The following is a 19648-nucleotide window of genomic DNA, read 5'->3' on the forward strand; positions in this document are numbered from 1 at the left end:
TATATAACTCACACACTGAAGACCATAAATAACTCAAATACTATCACACTGAGGTTATTAGAGCATGTAAAATAGCCTTAGAGAATCAGAGGTCAGAGTATAAAGCTGGGAGTAAGGTATCTCTGTAATTTTTATGTAAACCAATCTTACATTTTTGTTCCTGTGGTTCTGACACAATCTTCCAGACTCCAATATCCCTCCCCCACAAACTAGAATGGCACGTGGGGTTCATGCAGTCATCAGTTAGCTGGTATTAAAACCTCAAAACCAAGTGTATTATTATGAGAGAAATGAAGAAACTGGGGTCCTTTCCAAACCCTTCAGTGAGACATGCTGACATAAGAGTTCAGATGGGTGGCAGGCATGATGCTCCTGTGTTCCTCCAGAGCACGGAGCAGGTACCAGCTAGAGGGAGCCAAGTAGCCAGGGAATGAGAATGAAGGAGAAAGAGCAACAGGAAACAGAGGTTGACACAAAGCACTGAAAACGTGGGGGAAAGTTGGAAGTAAAGAAAGTGAAAGACAAAATTTCAGAGAAAGAATGACTGTAATTTGGTGAGTGGACAGTAAGTCTGAGATAAAAGGAGAAAAAGAGAAATGAAAAACACTTGTTCAGCATTTAAGTTGAACTTTAGTGTGCATTCCTTCATTTTAATGCTTTTCACATGAAACTTCTGTGGACTACTGAGTTTGGTAGAAAAGATAAAGAAGTTGCTAAAACAGTGCAATGCTCCAGATGAAATGACTGGTGAAGAAAGGGGGAGGAGACTGCATTAAATTTTCTATCAGTACATACACAACTGTGCAGGAAAACGTGGAATACTGTGCCTGCCAAGGAAACATGCAAAGTGCAAAGGTGCTGTAATTATTTTTACTGGGATCCAATTCCCTGATTTATTAGTAGTATTATTTCCAGCCACTGCAACTAAGGCTCAAGAGAAGAGCCTCCAGGCCCCGATGCTACGTCTCAGCCTACTAGCAGTGGCTGCACTCAACATGCCCACATCAATCTGAGCACGGCAGATAAGACACAATGACTAAAGTCCTAACATTTACTTCCTGTCCTGCTTTAGATGGAAAAAAAAATTCTTAACATCAGAGAGGATCAAAAGAAGCATCTTCAGCATTTCACAAAACCCAAGACAGTCCAGTTCATCACAGCAAGAAAGAAATCTGTCCCCTTCCACCACTTAGAAATTAAAAGCTGGGATAAGGAACTCTGCAAGATCCACCTCAATGTTGTTGCAATGGCTTCTCAAGCTTTTATGAACCTTTGTAACCCAGGGAGATGTCTGGCAGGGTACTAAAAAAACATCCCTGGGCATGCGCAAGGTGAGGTAAGTCCCCTCTGAGACTTGATGACACAACTTTTTTCAGTGAGAGCTCTCCAACAACACCAGAAAAAGAGTCCTTCCTTTCAATCTGTGGATATCCAAGCTTTTCAGCAGAGTAGGAAAAATAATCATGATGAATAGTAAAAGGAAATTGTAGAGGGATTCAAGAGACAAAAATGATACTTTCCCCACCTATTTTGATTGTGCTGCTCCACACAATTAAAGCCTTGTTTCAATATGGCTTTAATTTCACAGCCCTTGGTTTAGATCCCACTCTTCTGTACACTGCACTTCCTCATAGAGCAGCCCCATTAGTAAACTACATTTATGCTAATGGACTTGCTTGCAGGGATAATTATCACAGCCCTTAGCCCTGGTCCTTGCCAGTATGAGCACGTCAGGAGGGGTTGGTATAGCATTATAATTATACAATTAGCCTTGTCATGGCAAGGAGCTTTGGGAATAGAGACATCTTGAAGCTTAAAATGTGGACAGCTGATAGATGACTGTCATTAAGCTCCTTTGTTCACTCCATGATGGAATAGTCACTGAGCTGTAGGGTAGGTTTCTTTAATGAAAAAGAAAAACCTTGAACCACAGCCACTGTCCTCCACCTCTTCCCAACCTGTCCAGTTACCCCAGATTCCTCTCATTGCACACAGCTTCTCTCCCATCCCATCTGTAGCAGTGTAACAAATCCTGTCTCTATCAATGACTCATTCCTAATCCATCGAGTCTTTATGGAGAAGAAAGGCTCCTCACCTCACAGTGCAATCTCACTTGCCACCAGGCCTCCCTGCTCAAAGCCTCCTTCACTCCAGACATGAGCAACGCAGGTTGAAACTTATGGAATTTAGGATGTGAGATAAGCGCTGTACCAGCTTCTGGATCAGCTTCTCAGTTGCATAAATCAACACTGATCCTTTGAATTTCACATAGTCTGTGAGTTTACATCCAGTTGAGAAGCACTGTCCTAGGCAGCAATAAATACACCTTTCCAAAAAGTCTGGCATGGAGAGAGGCTTCAGGAGCAGGCAGTGGACAAGCCCTGCTTTGCCAAGAGAACTGCAGAAGGGCACAGAGCCCTGGAACCTGAACAAGCTGAACAGGACATGTAACAGGGTGGCAGAAAGAAGCAGCAAGGAGGCTTTGCAAGAGCCTTTGGCTTGATAGTTCCTGGAGGTTTCCAGCTGCAGATATGTACTTCTGGCAGGGAGTCCTGAGAGAGAGCAAAGACTCCAAGTGTGCTGGAATAATACTCAGCAGACTTAAAGATGTGCATCCACTTCATTAAAATTCAATCACCAAGTTCCTCTCTCTTTTTCTTTCCTAGAGTGTTTTCAGACATTGTTTTCCTGCATACCTGGATAACTGATGCTGTGCAGTGCTTTAGTTAAGGTAATTTGAGAATTCTTTTATATTGAAAAGGTATAAAAAGTAATCTCCTAAGTACTTGATTTTCCTTCCATGACATTCCACTGTATCAACCTACTTCTTCTTTACCTCGTTAGTATTCTGAGGGATTGTCAAAGACTTATTATAGTTCAGAACACAAAAACCAGGTCTGGCAGCCCCTGGGGGATACAGGGTAGAACAAAGCAGGACACCAGCTTAGACCCAAGAGAGCTGAGTTCTCCTCCACAGGCCAGATGTTCGTAGACAAGCTGCTTTGTTTTGGGAAAATTGCTTCCTGACTCTACCTCTGCCTTGACTTCTTTGGGGCAGGAAAAGTTCTTCTGCATTTGAACACTGCTCAGCAAAACTGGCACAGATGTACTGTAAATCAACAGCAGTGAATGAAACCATAATTGTAACAGAACCACATACCCACCCTGTAAAATAATAGATATGACTGCCCAGGTCTATGTTGAAGTTACAAGTGTTGTAACAGTGCAGAAGCAAAACTGCATTTCTAGATGCCCTTGAAAGAGACAGAGAGCACTCGGCACAGCACAAAGGTCCACAATAGTAATTCCATAGAATTTAGGCTTATTTTCCACTAGAGTAACAGAGAGCAGACATAGGCTCAAATAGAGGTGCCTTAGTTAACCTCACCCAGTGGCAGAGTGCAAGCAGCTCTTCCTGACTGAAACCTCGCGGTTTCTCCCCTTCTTGAACACATTTCTGTAAGAATTTCCTCACTCCCACACCTGTGGGTGGGTGTGTTTGGGCAGCCCTTGCTGAGAGAAATTGTATCAAACACATTGAAATATCAATGCACACAGCACCTTTTTCTGTTCGTTTGTTCAGTCTTTGTGATTTACATGTATCTGACATACAGTGGCTGAGAAGGACGTAAATTCAGCTACTAAATTCACTTCTAGGCTTGTGCCATCCTTACAGCATTTGATTCTCAATCTGTTTCTCGAGCAGCCAACACTAAGGATGTTCATTAAGTGTTATTCCTTCCATCCTTCCACACCCTAAGGTCACCAAGGTTGTCACTCTTGCTCCCACTCTACAAAGTATCTTGATATGTGAGCACAGTTTACTCCTTTACTGGACATCAAACTCCACATAAAATTGCTGTGCTGATCTCAGAGCTACAAGGTTAAACTTTCAGTTCCTAAGCAAGACAGTTCACATCGAAGTGAGACACAAGGAGGTGCCTTGTGTAACTACAAAGCAGAAGGGAAGAACCTCCTCAGACACAGCTGCTGTCTGACAACCATGTTTTATGCAGAATGATTGGGCGCTACTCTGTTTTTACATCTTTCATCTGCAAAATAAGAAACTAAAGCTTCTGGAAGAAGAACACAATTACCCTACAATGATGTAACATGACGATAAATTCAAGACAATCTGTATAAGCAAAAAGAGAAAAAGCACCCAAGTTTTTTCCAATTGGCAGTAGATAATACTTAACTGCCCTGTCGGCAACCTTCAGAAGTGATCTCTAGAGCCATATAGCGGTTGGCAACCAAGAATAGCATCCAACTAGTTTCTGCATCCAGTTGTACAGAATTAGAGACATATGGAAATGAACAGCCTGGCAGAACAAGTGAACTCTGAAGCAGTGACTTCAATAAATAAATTCCTGTACACTGGCAGATGGAGAAAAGCACAGTTAGGGAGAAACTGTATTGCAGCAGCAACTTGATTTTAAACAATTTGTAAAAATCAGCCTTAACTTCAGATTTGAAGCATTTCCTTCAGTCCTTTTCTTGTTTGGGAAAATTCTCACCACTAAAGCAGGGATGGTGAAGGTAGAAAGATGTATGCAACAAAAGACACCAGAAGCTGCTTCAGGGAGCAGAGAATAGGACTGGGGAGTCACTCGATCATTTTTGCCTCTTATTACATTGCTAATCATGTTTTTGGTATCTTTCAGAAGGACACAACCAATCATTTCCAAAAGACTAGGAAAGCAAGACGTGGAAAGACATTCTCAAGCCATATGGCACAGTCTGAAATGTGAGCACTGTAGAACACACAGACCTCTCCAGCAGTGAATGGGAACTTGTGCTTGATGCAACAGCCACCTTCTGCGCTAATTCTTCTGGAGACCAGTCTATTTCTAGGCAAACTGAATCTCTCCTGTTTACAGGTTGCAGACTGATTCCTAGTCACTGTTAAATGTGACAGATCAATGGAAAACAAGTATTACTTTTATTCCACCTTTTGCGATAAGGGGTCTCCCTGTCTGGGGATCTCAAATATTATTCTTCCTACCAGCTGTGAAACATTTTCTTGTGTATGTCTTCTAACCCTTATCGACATTATAGTCTGTCAGATAGCAAGGGAACAGGTATTCATTCTAGTATCCCACTAGAAAGCACAGTGCAATGCAGAAAATTTTGTGCAGAATTTGCATTACTCTTACACATTATATGGTATGCACAGACTCTTATGTCCTTCTCTTTACTCTCTTCTCTTAATTGTTATATAGGAGGTTGTGTATCTTTATGCATGGATGAAACCTGATAGCAATGATTTTCAATGCACAAGGACTACAAAAACAAGAAGAAGAGGTATAGACTTTAAGGTATATTTTTATGCTTTGGAGTCTACTTCCACAACAGGATTGCACCATACTGGCATGGCATGGAAGCACTACCAGTGATGAGCTTCTTAACCAGAACAAGCCATCCCCTACTAAACACAGAGGAGAAAATACTCCAGACAAACTGGGATAGCCCAGAACTAATGAATCAGTTCTATGGACCAAGTACTGCACTTCTCAGGAAAACAGTCCCTTGCTGCTGTCCTCTTTATGGGGAGCCAGGTGGATGAGATTCATGCTGCAAACTGAGGCCAAGACAAAATTAACCCCAAGATTATTGTGATGCAGAAGATGATGAATTTAATTAAATTTCACTAAACAACTAAACTTCACTACACTCCTTCAATAATAGGCCAACTTTATTGCAAAGAAAGCCCCTTTCTCTTCCTGACACTTCATCAGTTAATATTACAGGTATGATCTCACTTCTTTGCACTGCTTGGTTACCCAACCACCTCAGAACTCAAATATCTGTAATACTTAATCTCCTCCTCCCGTATCACAGGGTGATCAAGAAAACCATCAGACAATGATTTTCCAAGAAGTGTATCTAAATCCAATTCCTGCATTAAGCTGAAACCATTTACAATAGAAATCACCTTAGAACCTGTTTCACTTTGATAAGAATCACCATGGGAAAGCCATGACCTGCCTTCCACAGATCCTCCCATACCTCTGTCAGCTCTATTATGGATTAGGCTATCTGCTTCACTAAATCAGCTGCCCACATAAGGTCCACAGCAAAGTAAATACAGCCACTAACCCAAGGAGTCAAGGGCCATACACATGCACAAAATGAAAATAAAGGTGGATTACCTTTGCAAGGATGCCACTGTGTAAATGTTTTGTAATATATAACAGCAGCCACTATCGAAAGAGTGGAGAACAGATGGGAGGGAGGAAAGACTCAAACAGGAATATGTATTTTCTCTCCTACCTTCCTTGACCTGGTAACAGCCCTAAATAAACTTTTGCAAATCTTCAGGTACAGACAATCCCCACCAGTGTGTTCCAATACTCCAGGCAACTCTGACTGCTTTACCACCACAGGACAAGGCATTAACATGCCTACAAAATGCTGCAACATCAGACTATGAGGTTTGGATTCCCCCCACCTCTTTTACAGACCAACTCCTCTACCCAGCATTATGGTTGCTTCATCTACTGGCACCTTCAGGAAGGTTTGATCTGATTCTTGATAATCCAGCCTGCATCTGGATGATAAAGGCTTCGCTCTTGCTCCTAAAAAGCCCCAGGAAGGCAGAGAGCATTATACCACGGCAAGAAAAGTGGGGTCCAGCCCTTGAGACTTCCCATTATGCAGAGATGAGTAGTATTACCCTCCAGCCTCAGCTGTTGTGATAGTTTTAAACACAGTAGAACCACAGTGGTTCCCCAAGGAGTGGCATGAAGTGAATATTTATCTTCCTGGCAGTGTGGGGGCAGACAACTGATGGCGTATCAGAATTTAACTGGCAATGCAGATTCAGAAAGGTTGAAAAATACCATAAGGTTAAATCCCTATGCATGAATAGTGAACAACAGAAGAGGCTGAAAAATCACCCTGTGTTCAGCCCCAGATGTCATATCGGGGGGCTTCTTCCCTCACTGCCCCGAAAGATGCCCTCCCATTAACATTAAGTTGGAAAAACAGTCAAGAAAAACACTTTGGTTTATGTACTGGCAAGTAATCTAATACTGTAAGCAGCCAAAATAGTGTGTTCCAAGAACTACCCAGCCTTCTTGAAAACAGAAGCAGTCCTGAAAAAAAACCCCAACACTAACAAAAATAAAAGTCTTGTTTAAAAGTTAGTTATGAAAATGACAAAAAAAAAAAAAGAGAACAGCTTGAACTACATACCTTAGCTATTTGGACACACCAGTTCAGCAGGAGCTGGGAACCAATATTATCCTTATGTTCATGAACATAATCCAACAGGCAGCCATGAGGCATCAGCTGAGTGACCAGCTGAATGGTTGGGCTCAAGCAGACGCCGAGGAGTCTCACCAGGTGTGGGTGGTCCATACTGGCCATGATAAGAGCTTCCTGTAACAATAAAAGTGACCCAGTTACTCCAGTAACTTAAAGACTCCATGCATAAGATATTTCCTATTGCGCCTCTAAAGGGGATCAGTGTCCTCTAAGCACCATGAATTCCTGTGCTGTCTACCCAGTGCTAGGTATACCTGGGGAACATCCAGTCTGATGTACTGTACACTCAGTGTAGTGAGTCCCAAACAACAGAATCAGACTATCTGCACAGATCCAGTCATGGCTCAGATCTAAAATTCTGCACTTCCCTACATTCCCTGTCCCATTACAGCCACAGAAACAAAGATGTAAGTGTGATACACTAAACTTTGCTTTAAGGTCTCTTTGGGCTCATTTTACTTCCCATAATTTTGCTTCCTAAATACTTGTGGTCAATGCATGGAGCATCAGCTTCATATTAGGCAAGCAATACTGGCCTCTCATGTATAGCAAGATGGCCAGTCATGCCTTACTTCACAAGGTATTCAAGGAAAGTGTGCCAAAACATCCTACTGGAACAGAGAATTTATGCTCAGTGTTTGTAGACTTAAGCATGTAACATTTATATGTTGATTGATGCTTTCCCAAAGTTCAACCTGAAAAGGTCTAAGAATCAGGAGGTTTAGTGTGAGCTTTTCAAACGTGCCTGATGCTCTAAAGTCCCACTGAAAGTCAGCAGATTCATTAAGCCATTAGGATATGACCATGTTACCATCTCATTGACTGCTGCACAGCAATAGCCTAAACCAGAGCTTGTGACAAAGCAGTAGTAGCCCACGTGCAGCAACACTCTTCTCTGTATCCTGATCCACAAGTAAATTACTACAGGAAGCAGCAGCTTTCTAAACCCGAGCCTCTAAGATCAGCCCCTGATTCCTCCAAAGTCCTCTTTCAACACATCTTGGATGAGTCATTTTGGTTTTTTCCATATTTCAGTTTTTCACAGAGTAAACAGGAAATAATATTCCTTTCTTTCTTCTAGACTTTGTCTTTTCCAGGCAGAAGTTTTCAGCTACCAAGCTGGGTTGTCCAGAAACAAGGATTTAATCTTGGCTGTGCTATTCAATCCTAAAGCTCATACTACTGACAAGCAGCAGAGAAGCTCTGTATAAAAAACCTCTATAACTGTTCTTAGAGCTAATGCTGCCATCACAAGCAACTGGCATTTAAATGCAGCAGGGACAAAGTTCTTCTCTTTCATTCACTAAGCTGACTCCTCCATTTCAAGACCGCTTCATCATGGCAATGGAACAATGAAAAAGGAGATGAAATTGTGGTTTTGTAAAGCTATTTTGGTTCTCTGGTTTTTGTTGCCTTTTTTTTTCCCCCCAAAACCCCGTATATGACATCTTTCTGACAACTTACAGAACAACAGCTGAAATAGTACCAAAGAGAGAAAGAAAGAAAAAAGGATGAGAAAAAGTTGAAGCTGTCATCTCAGGAACATAGGAACATAGCATATCCCCAACTCATAAAAGTTGGATGGTTTTTTTCCCTTCCCTATATTAAGGGAAAAAAAAAAAAACCCAACAACCAAAAAAACCCCAGTTCTGGCAAGTAGGCTGAGTTTGTATTAAAGGAAATTGCTCATCATAGTACAAAGACTATTTGAAACCAAATTGCAGAGTATTTGCATAATAGTTGTCTTTCTTTCTGTCCCTTTCTTTTTTTGGTAAAACAAAAAGATGAACAAGACACTAATTGTAGGGTTTTTTCCCTCCCAATAAGAAAAGAGCAGATGGTCCCCATTGGGGGGAGCGACTCCTTTCTTTTTCTTCCTAAATGTATGTGAAGAATAAATAAATGAATAAATGGGGGCTATTTGATGGAATGACGGAGGAGCAGATCTGAGGAAGATTCCGACACAAGAAATTAGAAAAGGGATCTGAATTTAAGTAGGTTTGCTCAGATTCAGATTATTGTAGTTCCTACTCACTCAACTCTTAATTATGGAGTCTCCTTGAAACAATTTTAGCCTTTTTTCTGCTGTGACTAGAAAATGTCCCCGAAGGCCACCAAAATAAATACCTGTCAACAGGTGCAGTATCCAGTTTCAGAGCACAAAATTCCTCTGTCTCATTTTTTTCTTTTCACCCCATTGATTTTTCTCCTGCAGATGCATAAGGAGATCGTACTTGTTGCCTACTCCCTCTCTGTCTAAAGGTAAGAGTTTCCCCAGAAAGGAGACCTGGAATACTTTTCTTTATAATGAGGACTGATTAGAACAGAGACAAGATATTCTGTTTGCCTACCAAGGAACCAGATAAGACTTTGAAGCATGTGCTCCCTTACTCTCCAGCAACTCACCATTTCCAAGTCTGTCTGAGTCCAAAGGAAAGACACTTCTGCACAATAATAAAAGCAAACAGTGCCATTTGTCTTGTTCTGATGCTACGGGAAAGCACATACTTTTGGAGAACAGTTCCAGAAAAAAAAATGTTGTTAATAAAATATTAGGGACTGCTCCACAATGAATTGAGACACACAACAGAGAGCAAGGAAACCTTCATTATAGATCTAAGCCGCTAACAGATACTAATTTAGCATGAATTCTGGTTTCACATAGTTTTTCTCATTAGTAAAACTACTGTTATTTTTCTGGAACTTGCATCTACAGGAGAACTAAACTCAGGGCTATGTCTATCCAGCACAGCACAAACACAAAGTAAAAGAGATTGCAATTGTTCTGCTAGAGCCTAATTACACAAAACAGACAAACAACAGAAACATTACGACTTAGCAGCATTTTAAAAATCTGTTCAGCAAATAAGGAATACGAATTCCCATTTCAAAATCTGTTTGGACACTAACGACCCTGCAGCTACAGTTTCTGTGGCACTTGGGTACTCTGTTGAGGGTTTTCTACAGAGTTTCTAAAACATTTAATCAGGTAAGACACCTAAACTCACAAACTCGGCTGGGTGGCACTGACATCTTTCAAAACTAACCTCTGCAATTTTCTGAATCTTTTGGTAGCTGTGTGTCTGCAGATCTTGTATCTACACTCAATTGGCACAATTAAATGAATGAGTTTGAAATTGTGCCTATTCTAATTTAATGGAGAGGAAACTGAGGTAGAGAAAAGCACAACTTACTATCCACAGTCACATGGGAAGTCTGAAGCAGAAGTGGGAACAGTACCCCAGATCATTTTAGCTTTTCTTTCCTGAGAAAATTCCTTTGACAGTTGAAATATAAAAGGGATGGAGGGGAGAGAAATGATTAAGATATGGTACTTCATCTTTCCCCTGGGAGTCAGAGTCTTTGTAACACTGGCATCTGAGAAATGGCAGGAGCAGTGACAGTTTTGAAAGGTTCCTGTTGGACATCAGGCACCCTTCTTCATCTGTCTGCAAGAGCAGGAAGTTTAACACAGGAGTAACTCTCCAGCCAGAACAAATCCCCTTCTGGAGTTTCTGTATGCTGTTGCTGCTCAGGTATTACTTGCTGCAGCACAGCTGTAAGCCAGCCAGCTCAGACACAGGGAGCAGCTCTGGAGCTCAGCCTGCCTTTACCTCCAAGGTGCAGGTCTGTGGTGAGCCCTGACCAGCTGAGGCTCAGGTACTTCAAGGTTTCAAACAAGTTACTTAAAAAAAGGCTTTCCTTCTTCGCAGCAGTGCTTGCAGTGTCAGTGTATCTGAGAGGAAGGCTGGCAAAGAAAGACTTTATTGCAGGCAGCTTGGCAGGATCACTGTTTGTGTCCCCCCAGCCTCACCATAGGTGAGCTGAGTTGAGCCTTCCATGTTCGTCAGCATTACACTTCTCAGATATGCTCTTTTGAATAAAGAAATCACATCATGTTGATCATTTCTCTCTTCAGCCCCTTTTGAATGTGGTTGCAATATTGCTCCATTAAGCTCAACTCTTGTGATTTATATTCACAAGCCTACATTAAACAACTAAATTAAACCATGACATAAATGTTATTTTAATGGTTCACATAGATCTGCCTCCCATGTGCACAAGAGCACATCCCAAAGACGGGGGAGTTTCTAGGTGCCAGTGACCAGACCTATGACTCTGCTTTCTGTCAGCAGAGCTATGTCAACAGGGCTCTGAGGAGGTGCAATTGCAATTGGAAAATCCCACGCAAAACTGTTTCCTGATCTACTGCTTCTCTTGAGCCAGATGAAGATATCCATCTGACAAAGAATTCAGTTAGCACAGACAAAGTCTGAAAAACCTCTGATTTCCTAACCTTCTGCTTCTAAATGTTCTTGCCATAAAATGCCCTCAAATAAAGCAAAACAAAGAAAGCCAGAAAAGAACAACCCAGCTGTTTTTCCTAATCAGTGTCGAGTAAATAAATGTACTTAAAAGCTGACTTCATACTGTGCTGTGCATTTTTCTGAAAGCACAGCTGTGCTGTGGTAACAGGAGAGAGATTACATTGAACACACTGCTTTTCACATTAATTTTACATTTCTTTTAATGGCTGGGACAAACACCTGTCTCGAACGCATGTCTGACCTGCTGCAGGGCACATCCAATTACAGTCCAACATATATTTCAGTGCCTTTTGTTTGTCTGCTAGGTCTTAAAATTTTTTTCAGGTTATAGCTGACATAGCCTATGCAGTCTGCACAACTACTTAAGCTAGGAGACAGCACAAATATACACTTAACGATACATTTGCCCACACTGACTGTATGACAATAACACCCATTGCTACACTTCCCCTGTATTCCCTATGCAAAATGCTGTTTTCTCAGCCTTAGAGCACTACTATACTTCAACACTTGGGCTGCAAATTTCACCACTCGGGCAGATACTCTCTGGAAAGCTGCTGTGGAAATGTCTCAGCCACTTCTGAAAATGAAATGAGAGTTGCAGCTATAGGGACCAGCAAAGGATATCAGAGTCCCACAGTGGAACAGTAGTAAACAGAGGCAGGACAGTAACAGAATAAACTGTCATAGCTGGTTTTCCAGGAACTCTTTTATAGTCATTAGGAATAGGCACCTTAATATGGCACTTCCAGGCAAAAGTCTTATTTGGGACTTGGCAACGGCTTCTATAATCAATTTTACTGCTGTGTAATATGTAATACAGTGAATACACTTGAATGCTGCTGAGTCAGCCCTGAGGCTACTGCTGCAGGACTGAGCTTGTGCAAGTATGGCAGCACATCCCATGTCCTGAGAAAACAGGTTTCTATGACTGCGCCCTTGTGGGAGATGGTGACAACACCCAGATTGTGTACAACATTCTCTCAACTTCTCTCTGGAGAAGCAGGACCCAGGAGCAAATGAACAAAGGTATTTAAAAAAATAATCTTTCTATACATTCACATCCATACTCGAAGCATAAAGCAAGATGAATGTTTACAGTAGGTACAGGTTCATCAACAATTGTTGCACTGAAGTGTAGCAGTGCACATCCAGGTCCAAATTCTACGTTAACGCTCACATGGCCAATTGCTTTTTCTGTGGGGAAACACTGAGTGTAGCTGGCACAGCAGGAAATAACTAGAGGTCTAAATCAAGGCCCTGTCACTAAAGAAGTCTAATGAGCTGTTGGCCAGAGCTTTGCACTAACCATCATCTCTGTGAAACTCCCTTCACGCTTGTTTTGCTTTAGGAAGACATGTTAAAGAAGCTGTATGTGACCAAACAGAGAAGATAACATGAGTCTTGTTTACATGTGCTCCCTCAGAGCCAGGACAAACTCCTATGATTAAAGAGCCTACAGATTTAGAATGGGTGCTTTTGGACTTCATATCTTTTAGATGTAAGAGATTTGAACTTTTGAGAGTTTGGTTTTCAATAAGGAGCTTAAGCAGAGGTCTGTTGGGTAGTAAGTGTAGTAAGTGTAGTCACTGCATACTTAGACTGGAGTACAAGTGGTTTGCATCATTAAACGGTGAGATTAATTTATTTCTTCAGAAAGTTCTGGAAATCGGTCTGTCAGGTTTGTCATTACACCAAGAACTCTCTAGGATAAAAACTAAAACTGAAAAACAAAATAAAATTCCACATCAGGGACCACACCCTGTAGTCCATCACGCACAAATGTGATGGAAACAGCATAAGGCAAGTGCCACTCACTTGGCTCCTATCAAACTAGTTCCATCAGGAGAAGGTGGTTCTGGATCAGTGTCCCAAACCGCATTCAGGCTGCAGCCTGGTGATGAGCAAGGCATGGTACAACACTGTCCAAGAGCAGGGTTGGTCCCTGGCTGGCCTCTCACTGCTGAGTGGGTACGCGGTCTTTTCTGGAGGTGGTGTCTTTAAATGTGTTGCATTTCTCAGAGCAGGCAAACCCTCCGAGACTCCTCTGCCTGTCACAGTACTTGCACACAGCAGAGAGTACGTAGTCTGATTGACTTTGCTGCAGAGACACAGCCTGCATTGTTGACACTGAATTCCAATGCAAGCAATTACCCATGTGATTCAAATGCATCAGAGAGATGCCCCACTTTCCTCCTAACACTTGAAACTAGCACAATTCAGGGATTTGAAAGCTCTTCCTCTTGAAGGTGAAGCTTACAGACTGCTGGGTCAAATCTCTCCACCTTAGGGAAACAGAAGATCCTATTCATGCAGGAATAGACATCTTCATGTGCTCACAGAAGCAAGTCTGGTTCACTATATATTTTGGAGTAACATAAAATAAATTAGAAAAAAAAAAGAAAAATAGCACTCCTGTGATCCCTGTCTTGCAAACACTGAGGGCATGGACCTCCATGTTGACTCCAGCAGGACTCAGGTGCTTAGAGTTAAGTACATATTTAAATGTTTGAAAATACAGGAGATACATTTTGTAGAACCCACACACTATACACTTCTTACTTCTCCCTGCTTTGTACCAATTAAGTCTCCCAATTCATCAGAGCCTGAGTTAGCAGAGGAGGAATCTCAAGCCTAAAGGAACAGACCTCTAGTGCACAACAAACTAAGTGAAGATTTTCCATCAAACATTTGGTCAGGGGACAGCTCCCACCAACCTTTCTGTGAACCCTGCCCAAAACCACTGATTATGGTGATGAGAAAGCCCATTTTCAGTTCACTTTTATTCATAAATAGCCAAGAGTTCAGGATCTCAGCAACTAGAATTGTTCCCATTGAAAGTTGTCACGAGAAGTAACAGTGGATTTCAGGCTGGAGATTCCCCCTTGCAGATCAGGCGTTAGTGGTTTAACAGCACACAACACCTCTTAGTAAAAATATTGTATCATTCTGACAAATGTTTTACTTATAGTTTGTGACACATCATTATTTCAGAGCAGTCTGTCAAAAGTGATTTATTTCTTACTATTTTGATGCAACTAGCAAAAATGCTTGAAGTTTTAACCGTACAGTCTAACAAAGCCATCATTTCAGCAGTATTCAAATGTGAGGGTAAACAGATCTTGTCCCTGACCAGCTTATACACATTTTTAGTCTCATCTGCAGATTCCTTTCAGAAGGAGGGAGTTATTGCTTGGATTTTTGACTTAAGGTGAGTGATGGCGAGGTCTTAAGAATGACTGATAGAAAAAAAAAATCTATCAAGTTCTCATTCCTTTCTGAAGAGTCTTCGGGCATTGCTCTGATATTTTCTGTTACTGCTGAAAAGCTTCACTTTATAATCACACACTCAAAGCTCCTTCCTTCTTCAGGATCAGTTTAAAGGGATAGCATCAGATTAAAACCTAATTTCATCAAGTGTGTAATCAACATTAAGAATTGTTTTAATCAAAGATACATTTTGCCTGTAATGCAGGTATTTCACCTCTCACTACTGAGAATTCAAATCAGACTCATCTCCACCTTTCCCTCATCTGCATTCAGCTGCACAAGAGCATCACACTCAGGACTCAAGTACTGCAAAGGGATGATATTTAAACAAGGAAAGTTTCATTGGACTATTTGGTTCACTGTTAGATTTTTTTTCTGACTGAGCCGTCATCAGTGAGCCACAAAGTCCTCAAAAGCTGCCTCACATTCCCTGTGTCACAGCGCTTCTACATCACTCTGCCTGCGGTTTTCTCCTCAGCTTCTACAGCTCTTCCTCCCACATTTTCTTCCCTACTTTCATGCACACAGTGTTTAATATTCCAATTTGGATTTGACAACAGTCCTATCTAATAAACATAGTCTGACTCTTGAAACAACTGAAAACAGAAATTCACCAGAGTTCATTCAGCAAATGACAAAAACAGGTGCTTCAATCACCATTATATTTCAAAAAAACATCTTCTAGCTGAGGTACTCACTGGAATATATCTCTCACTGAAAAGCTTCAGCAGAAACTCTTCCTTTTAGTTTCAGCAAGTGAATAAATATATTTCACCAAGAAATATTTGTTCGATATTTTGCCAAGAAAACAATTCATCAATGAAACTAATTTTCTCTCCTCATTGCAAACACCATTTTCCCCAAACATTTTAATTACTAAAATAACTTCTCAGAGAACTTGTGTCTTTAGCAGGTGACTCTGGGCACTGACTTAAACCAACCAAAATTCATTTTAAAAAAACCCAAAAAAACTATTGGCTTGGGTTCAGAAAACAAAGAGCAAAATTCTGCTTTTATGTACACAGGTCATCCCCCTGAACTCCATCAAAGGGCACTGCACAGACAGCAAAAGCACCTCAACACTGGGGAATGTTTCCCAGTAGATTCAACCTGGGGGCTGCCTATGCACTGACATTAGTCAGTAAATGGAAGCCCAGAGAATTACCCCTATCTAGACCCTGTTCCACGTTCATCTACTTAACTGAGGTCTTACATTTCCATCAGATAAACTGTTCTTTGACTGTACCTCAGCTGTTGCCTACCTTTGCATCAACTCTGCTCCATATCACAGATTCTCCCTATGCAAGCCCATCAACGAAAGCCTTCAAAGCTTTTATTGAGCAAATGCAACAGAGCTGCAATTTGCCAACATAGCTCAAAAGTCTCTTCTTAAACATTTCTGTATTATTTGTCATGTAAAGCATGAAGATAAAACCAGGCCCTGGTCTATCAGAAACGTACATAATTCTATTTCGTACAATGCATATTTGTCTCTGTAATTAAAAGCCTAATATTCCATACGAAGCAGAAACCTTCAAGACACACTTGTAATCACTTTGCAAGTAACTAAGAGCTATTCTGTCTCTCTTACTGCTAATATACAATTTGCCTTATATATCAAGTGTCATCCAGTTTCTTTAAAATATATGACCTGGGAGAAAGCACTGATGACAAGAGGTGTTTGAAAAGAACATTTTAAACACATTCTCAGTGGATAAGTAGACAAAACAGCTGAAAAAAACTGTCTGAAAGAAACCCCTCATATAGTATTTGCTTGTTTAAGTAAACATTCCGAGGTAATTTAAAACCAGAGCATAATTACCAATTAATTAAAAAAATTAAGTAATTTGTTTAGAGGTTAGGAGATGTGTGTTGCAACCCAGAGCCGTCTATAAATTGTTATAGTAATAATCATTTCTCTGCCCTTTATCTGCTGTGTCTATCTGGACTGAATGCCTTTCAGGGCAGGGACAAGCTCATTGTATTTTCAACAGGTCCAAGAGATGTTGCATATTGCAACAAAAAGTAACACAAAAGTTAATGTGGAAAACGTTGCTCTGCAAAACCTTTTTAATTTTGGAACTACAGTTTCAGTATTGAAGGACCAGGCATTTCAAACCAGCAATTGCTGCTCTGTGGACTGCCAGCCCCAGCATGACCTCGGCTCTATCCCTTTATTCCAGTTACTGCAGTGATATCTAAAAGGTATTGGCAGAATATGACAAAGATTATCAGCAAGCCAGTCAGGTACCAGATTTCTGTCTTATTTTTCTATTACAATTATGGGACTAGCAGCAATAGGGACAGCTGACTATCACTTGTAAATAATATGTAGAATATTAATATAAACAGATGATAATTATTTTTATAAATCTGTGACAGTTGCTGATGTATCAGAGGTGTCTGGATCGGTGCTGAGACATGGAAACAATTTTTGAAGGGTTATCTGCAACAAAGCACTAAGGGAGAAGTATTCCAAACTACAGTATTCTGAAGGTAAAATATATTTCAACAGTGATACTTCAAATTCAGCTCCTGTAAGCCTGAGCTCCCGTACCCTTACATTCCTATTAAAAACAGTCACAGCATGAGTCTTGGATTTTTTTTTCTCACTACAACACAATAACCCTTGCTCTCCCTTAACTTTAAGTTGACTTGGCACTTTGGCAGCATAAAACCAAGTATGACAAATACAATGCATTGATCCTCCAGGGCCCTTTGCCCTTGCTTACTTTCTGCATTGTTGCTGATCTGTGAATTGCAGCACATGCTGGAGCTCACCCAGCCCCATCAGCCTGCCTTCATGACAAATCTGATATGGAATAGCCTGCCCATCTGGCACTGAGCTAAATCACAGACAAGTGTGCTTCAAAAATGATTAGCCAGCATATTCATGCAGTTTTACAGCCAGCTCCTCTGACAAATATCAAGACATTTCTTCTTCAGTCTTTCCCTCAAACCTCATTAGACTCACCTTTAATCTCAAACTACTGATGCTTTGTTTGGGATGTATTACAGTTAAGCCTGTGGAAACAGTTCCTCTCTTTTATTAACAGAGGTCCCATAAAAATCTGCGGTTTTTTATCTGTGTGGCAACATTTTGGCATACATGTTGCCCTTTGGGAACTTAAACATTAACATGTGCCTATTTTATATTACTAATGTGAGCTGGAGGGACCAAGAAAGAATGCAAAGCAACAGGATCTTTCTTAAATACAGGTTTTAAGTTTCTTTTAGTGGTAAATCAGCACTAATCACCTGGTTGTCAGCACCAAACCCTGCTTTAAAACTGGATATTTGTGTCAGCTTCTTCTCACAACAGATCAAGCGTTGTTCAAGAATCTCATTTTCCATTTTACCAAGTTTTGTCAGTTTTATTTCTGCACTTTGCATCTGAATGTCAGAAAGACTGTATGAAGCATTTCAGTATTCCTGCTGATGTTTAAGGAAGGCTGTTTCTCACGTTTGTAATGACAAGTCTTTCAGCTACAGACTTCCACTCCAGCAAGATCTGTGCTTACAGAGGTATATCTTCCCCTCTGCCTTAAATCACACCATTCACTTGTGCAGATGAAAAGACCCACACCTGCAGGCAGTATCCTCCTGGGACGTGAGTCCCCAGAATTCATGGCCTTACAGCAACAAACAAATTTTTATTGAAGTGTGTAAGATTACTCTCCTAAAAGCCCAAATTCAGATACAAGTACATAAGTCCTGGGAAAATATGAAGCTGGAGGAGAGCATTCTGGCCCAGGTCCAGATTTAACCCATAGTAAAGGGTGGCAACACACAGCACAATGCCAAGAACAAGCCCTCACAGTACTGTATGTAACAGAAAGCTCATCATGGAAATACAAATCCCACAAGCATCTGATTAATTAAACTATTGTGTACCACTTATGATACTCACAGCACCACTTCTCTGCCTCTTTTTTTTTTTTTTAATATTCTCATCTGTTGCCTGTTTGATTTGTACTTTTTCAAAAAAGCTCTCTTCTACTGTGTCCTGATAAAACAGTGGCAAATATGGGAGCCTAACCTTCGTAAAACTAACATATACAGCCAAGCAAATAACTGACTTCATGTTTTAGTAACCAAGCCCAAAAGTGCACTTCAAAGCAACAAGTATCAACCCTGTTATTGGGGTACCTTACACCTTTAAACAGAAAGTATAATACAGGACATCAGTTCAAAACGTTTTCTTCGTACACACACACACACACACACACATTTTACAGCCAAAACTAATTCTTGAATTTGATTAGAATTTTAAATAGTTTCAATGAATCCACAGCTGTATTTCTCAGTGAATAAGGTAACACTCCCACCAGATCTTCTCCCCACTCACAGATTTATCCAACCTCATGCAGCGGTTCCAAGTCATAAAACAATACAAACTTGAAATAAGGAGTTCTGCAATTGCCATAACAAAAAGCATCTGAATATACTTCCTACCTCATTTAGGAAAAACTCATACTGTCAGTCATTCACTAAAGCATGGGATTCTTCCTTAAACCTGTGGCAGACTTCTTGGAAGGATTACTCCAGAGGTGAGGTCCTAGCCCTGCTGAATTCACTGGCAAATTCACAGCTCTCACAGGTTTCACTAGAGCTCAGATTTCCCCCATCACCAGTAGCAAGCCAACTCACTTTCCCTCACTGTATTTTCCAGTTAGAGTGTTATGCCAGCAGAATTGTTTCCAAACACCCTGGTTTGTTTGTCTATGCTCATACTTCATCCTTTCTGTGTCTATATTTTCTCCATGCAGCCACTTGCCCTT

General features: G+C 40.9%; 1 protein-coding gene across 1 annotated transcript in view; it reads right to left on the reverse strand.

Moving 5' to 3' along the window:
* ERBB4 (erb-b2 receptor tyrosine kinase 4) overlaps positions 1 to 19648 on the reverse strand; it is a 610912-nt gene that overhangs the window by 92008 nt on the left and 499256 nt on the right. The window contains exon 20 of the mRNA XM_032693564.1: positions 7198 to 7383. Within this exon, the coding sequence (XP_032549455.1) occupies positions 7198 to 7383 (186 nt within the window). The remainder of the gene's footprint in view (positions 1 to 7197; positions 7384 to 19648) is intronic.

The sequence above is a fragment of the Chiroxiphia lanceolata genome, chromosome 7 (genome assembly GCF_009829145.1).
Source record: "Chiroxiphia lanceolata isolate bChiLan1 chromosome 7, bChiLan1.pri, whole genome shotgun sequence".
In the NCBI taxonomy this organism is placed as follows: Eukaryota; Metazoa; Chordata; class Aves; order Passeriformes; family Pipridae; genus Chiroxiphia; species Chiroxiphia lanceolata.